Source organism: Penaeus chinensis, chromosome 34, assembly GCF_019202785.1.
Source record: "Penaeus chinensis breed Huanghai No. 1 chromosome 34, ASM1920278v2, whole genome shotgun sequence".
Taxonomy (NCBI): Eukaryota; Metazoa; Arthropoda; class Malacostraca; order Decapoda; family Penaeidae; genus Penaeus; species Penaeus chinensis.
In genome coordinates, this window is record NC_061852.1 from 17,586,641 (window position 1) to 17,591,640 (window position 5,000).

At 43.6% G+C, this 5,000-nt stretch overlaps 1 protein-coding gene across 1 annotated transcript in view; it reads right to left on the minus strand.

Moving 5' to 3' along the window:
- LOC125043669 (uncharacterized protein C12orf56 homolog) overlaps positions 1-5,000 on the minus strand; it is a 9,677-nt gene that overhangs the window by 3,982 nt on the left and 695 nt on the right. The window contains exons 2-7 of the mRNA XM_047639903.1: positions 4,529-4,662; positions 4,068-4,244; positions 1,789-1,994; positions 1,346-1,523; positions 624-768; positions 1-96 (exon numbers count right to left, since the gene is read on the minus strand). The exon at positions 1-96 is cut by the window's left edge and continues 99 nt beyond it. Of these exons, the coding sequence (XP_047495859.1) occupies positions 1-96; positions 624-768; positions 1,346-1,523; positions 1,789-1,994; positions 4,068-4,244; positions 4,529-4,662 (936 nt within the window). The remainder of the gene's footprint in view (positions 97-623; positions 769-1,345; positions 1,524-1,788; positions 1,995-4,067; positions 4,245-4,528; positions 4,663-5,000) is intronic.

Sequence of the window (5,000 nt, forward strand, 5' to 3'; positions counted from 1 at the left end):
CTCGTTCCTCAGCTGGCCGAAGGTGAGGTCGAGCGTCCGTTCGTGGGAGACGTCGTGAAGGGCGGTCCTGAGGCGAGCGGCGTTCTGCGTCTGCTTCTGCGGGAAACGGGGAGGGGCCTTCAGGAAACGAGGCGGGGTGGTGCCAGGGGTTAGGGGGGTGTTGTGACGGGGAAACGGCGGTTTGAATCTCTGATGTTATGTTGAATTGAGGATGGTTTGATTTTCGGATGGTGTTGCGGTGTTGTTTCGAATCTCTGTTGTTATGTTAAACAATTCGTTTGATTTTTTTCTCTCGTTCAAGTGCACTGGCTTTAATGTGTTTAGAGTAAAGTTAGTGACGGATCGATTTACTAGATATGCTACATGATTCTAAGATATTTGGGTCAGAGTGGTTACACGTGGTGGTTTCATTACTAAGAATTCATGTCTGCTTTACATATTGACTTCATACAGAAGGAAACACAGAAATTAGATAGCTAATATTTTTTAGTCACAAAATAGATATCTAGGAGCGCCAACAACAACAGCAAATGAAGTACACAACAGTTTCCTTCTCACACAACCCTAATTTTCACATTCAGTATCCACTTCCTTTCCATCCTGCGAGTGGAGCACCAACTCACCAGGGTGGACGCGACCCAGAGCGAGTGGAGCAGGTGGAAGAGGAGAGTGGACGTGGAGAGCGTGTACAGGTGGAGGACCTCGTCGTTCCTGTGGCCGTCCGTTAAGTCCTTCAAGTCCAGACTCTGACTTCTCGCCGGCGTCGGTCTGCTCGGTAAGTGGATACATGAGATGGATTAATGATTTGGATTCTGCTTCGTCGAGGAAGGCCTCGGACTTTCAGTTATGTCTGTGAAATACTCACCGAAGGATGATTTATATATGTATATATATATATATATATATATATATATATATATATAAGTCTATATATAGATATATAGATAGATAAATATAGATATACACATATACATATATGTGTGTGTGTCTATATATATGTGTGTATGTATATATATATATATATATATAAATATAAATATATATATATATATATATATACATGAGTATATATATATATATATATATATATATATATATATATATATATATATGCCATTGTGTGTGTAAACACACACACACACACACACACACACACACATACACACACACACACACACACACACACACACACACACACACACACACACACACACACACACACACACACACACACACACACACATATATATATATATATATATATATATATATATATATATATGTTATTAGCCGTTCCTTTCCCCTGGCTCCTCCCTTCCCCTTCGAGCGAGAACAGCCACCTTACCCCAGGGCGGCCGAGGGCTTGTCCAGGACGCTCTTGCTGCGCGAGGGCAGGTCGAGGGCGAGCGGCGAGGAGCGGTGGTACGTCTCGAGGGCGCTGAGCGAGCGGGGCATGCGGGCGCGCGCCAGGGAGTCGGGCGTGCTGGAACGAGTGGCGAGCTGCGGGCGGCCTGCGGGCGACACTGCCGGAGGGCCGTAAGTATGTTGGGGAAATGGCACTGACACTGATAACGAATTGCAACAGTTATGGTGAATTCTATTTACCAAACTGATAGTGGTAATGTTACATTTACCTTGATAATGACGTTAACGATAATGTTACCATTGCTGCTTCTACTACTACTCTGCTGTTGCTGTTATTACAAACATTATGTGTACAAATACTGTTGATACTACACGCACGCAAACAAAAGCCAATCTTACAAACACACACAGAGAGGCCTTTACCTCCGCCCAGCAGCTCAGCGATGGTGGGCGTGATGGCGCGGCCGTGGTAGACAGCGTCCATGTCGGGCGAAGGTGCCCTTGCGGGGCGTTTGGCACCATTGCGGGGCGAGAGCAGGACGTGGGCGGTGGCCAGGGCGAGGGGCGACGTCTCCGCCAGGATGCCCGTCGAGGAGTTGCGGCGGGCGGCGGGCGTTACCCTCGGGCTACTGGGGGGGGGGGGGGGGGGACAAGGACGAGAACATGAAAAAATCAATACTTTTAAGTGCAGTTTTGGTCCTAATGTTAGTCTTTCGTATTTGACAATTAGACTTTTTGATTTTATATATTTCTTATCATAATCATGCTAATGCCTAAGATTATCGTCATTCATCATCACCGTTACATTATCATCGCCATCGTCATCGTTTCATCTGTTTCCCGTTTTAGAACTTGGTTTATTGCTATGTTATCGGCACTTTCATTCCTTTTAGATGCTGAAACCACTGTCTCTATGAAGTTCTGTGCATATGCAAACTCATGTATATAAAGACACACACACACACATATACACATATACACATATGCATATGCAGATACATACACGCATACACATCCACATACACATATAAACACACACACACACACACACACACACACACACACACACACACACACACACACACACACACACACACACACGCACGCACGCATACAGACTCACAAAGATAGACCCCACCCCACGCATGTATTTTTTATTTAATTTTTTATTTAATTTTTTTCCTTGGGTTTGTTTCTGTGTAGGAGGTCAAAACGGTGCCCATTTATAACTGTCTTTATATCTAGATCACTCCGAGATAAATACGTGCGAGGATTATACAGTTTCTAAACTGCAGCTGAGTAGAGAAAATGATCAATGTATTTAAATCAGATTGGTATTTCAATATACTTAATATTATTATCCTTATTATCATAACAGACCATCGTCATCTATCGTCATCATCATTATTATCATCAAATCACCATCGCCATCCATCATCGTCACATAACTAACATCACCAATGCCCCCTTTTAGCCTTTGGTCTATCACCCTGCCACCAGCGCTTTTGTTCCCTTTAGACCAATGGTCCCCAACCTGTTTCAAGCTTCGTCTTTTCAGATTCAGTTGTTACTAGTTATGAATAGTAAAATGGTGTCAGTAGCTATAGGACAAGAACACTTTGTGGAAAGATATGTGAGAGATAATTATATGTGGGTACTATAGGCGAGATAAAAATCTATTTAATTCGACGTCATAATTTTCATATTGCTCTATGGATCCGAGGTTGGGAACCTTTGACTTAAGTCAAATTAGTTTTGACAGAATGGAGTAAATCCTGCCTTTGGTTTATGCTATTTTAGGATAAATTTAGATTTACATGTAGGTTACGTCGGTCAAGATAACCATGTACAAATTTACAGGGAATTTTAAGGTCGGTCAAGAGGATTATATAAACATATTGATCATTTAATGCACCAGGAGTATGACCTTGCTATTTTGTTATCTCTCTCGCTCTCTCTTTTTCACAAAAGGAGGAGGAAGAGGAGGAACTTCATAAATTTGTAAAATGTTTGAGAAACACACAAAGGTCCTTCCTTCTCTGATATTCATTACTTTCTTCATCCTATAATCACACTTTCTTTGTGGCATTAAGAGGAGGGAGGAGAAGAGAGAAGTGGAGGGAAAAGACGATGAAGAGGAAGAAGAAGAGAAAGGGATGATTGAGAAACAGGGAGAAACGGGAGAAGTGGGATCATCAAATAAAAAAACAAAACAAAATTAAATAGAAATAGACTGTTGTATTGCAGTGTACTAATAAGAATCGCAATTTCTTCGTCTATATTTTCACAAAGAATTGAATTCTTCTTGGAAGTAAAACTAATGCAATAATTGGCCTCATAATACCATACCAAACATGAAATTCTGTTTATTTGGACGACCTTTTCGACGACCTCAAGGGCCAAGTTGAATTGGTCAATAACTCTCCACAGGAACAGAGTCTTGGCATGTTAGTTATTCTTGCCTAAATCCACTTGAACGACAGTGATGTAGTGAATATAACACATGCTTACGACCGTGTTTTTTATCATAGTAACCCTTACGTTGTCATCGGTGCAAGGGTTTCTCTCACGCATCCACTCACACAACGTACGGTTAAGTGCCTCCCATACTCAAATTCAGTCATTAACCAAATTATCTAAATAAATATACTATCCCCTACCCTTCTGGCACAGCACGCAGGCGCAGAAGAGTCTGAATTTACCTGGGATAAGATCGGTTGTTGGAGTGACCTCCGTCCACGGAAGGCAGGCTGAGCGAGGGCACGGGGTCGCTGCAGACGCTGGCGGTGTCGTGGGCGGCCCGGGCCAAGACGTGGGTGGCGTGGGCGTCCGGCTCATCGCTCTCCTCCTCGTCGCCCTCTTCGTCGATCGAGGAAGTGCTGGTGGAAGGGCGGCGAGAGGTGAAGAGAAGGAGTAACGCGTACATAGACATAGATATATACACACATATATAGAGATAATGAGAGAGAGAGAGAGAGAGAGAGAGAGAGAGAGAGAGAGAGAGAGAGAGAGAGAGAGAGAGAGAGAGAGAGAGAGAGAGAGAGAGAGAGAAAGAGAAAGAGAGACAGAGACAGAAACAGAGAGTGAAAGAGAGAGAGAGAGGAACAGAAACAGAGAGAGCGACCGACAGACGGACATACACAGACCCCGCGCACCCCCTCACCTGGGTTCCTCCACGGTGGAGCGCCGAACCTTGGCTTTGGCGAGAGACGACCTCCTGGACGAGCGGAACCTGACGATGACGTGCGTGGTCTGGTCCCGCACGCCGCCGCGCAGGAACTCGGGTAGGTCGTGCACCTGTAGGGGGAAAAATACAGGACCTGTAGGGTGATGCAGTTCTATGCTGGGGCCTGTAATCTATTCTCAGGGCTTATAATCACAAAAGTCCTTTGCGTTATCTGAATCAGAGTCATGTTATGATTGAGTTTCGCAGAAATAGGACGAATTGGTAGATTTAATGTCTTGAGTAATTTCAACTTTTACCCCTTCTTTGAAAATATCTTATTTATAGTTCTTTCCGTTCGTCTCCACTTTCCTCCTACTTCCATTATCTTATTTTTGTCTTTCCCTTATTTCTATGTTCTCTGTTTTCTTTGTGTTTCTTCCATTTCTTCGTTTGTTCATCTTCTTCACTC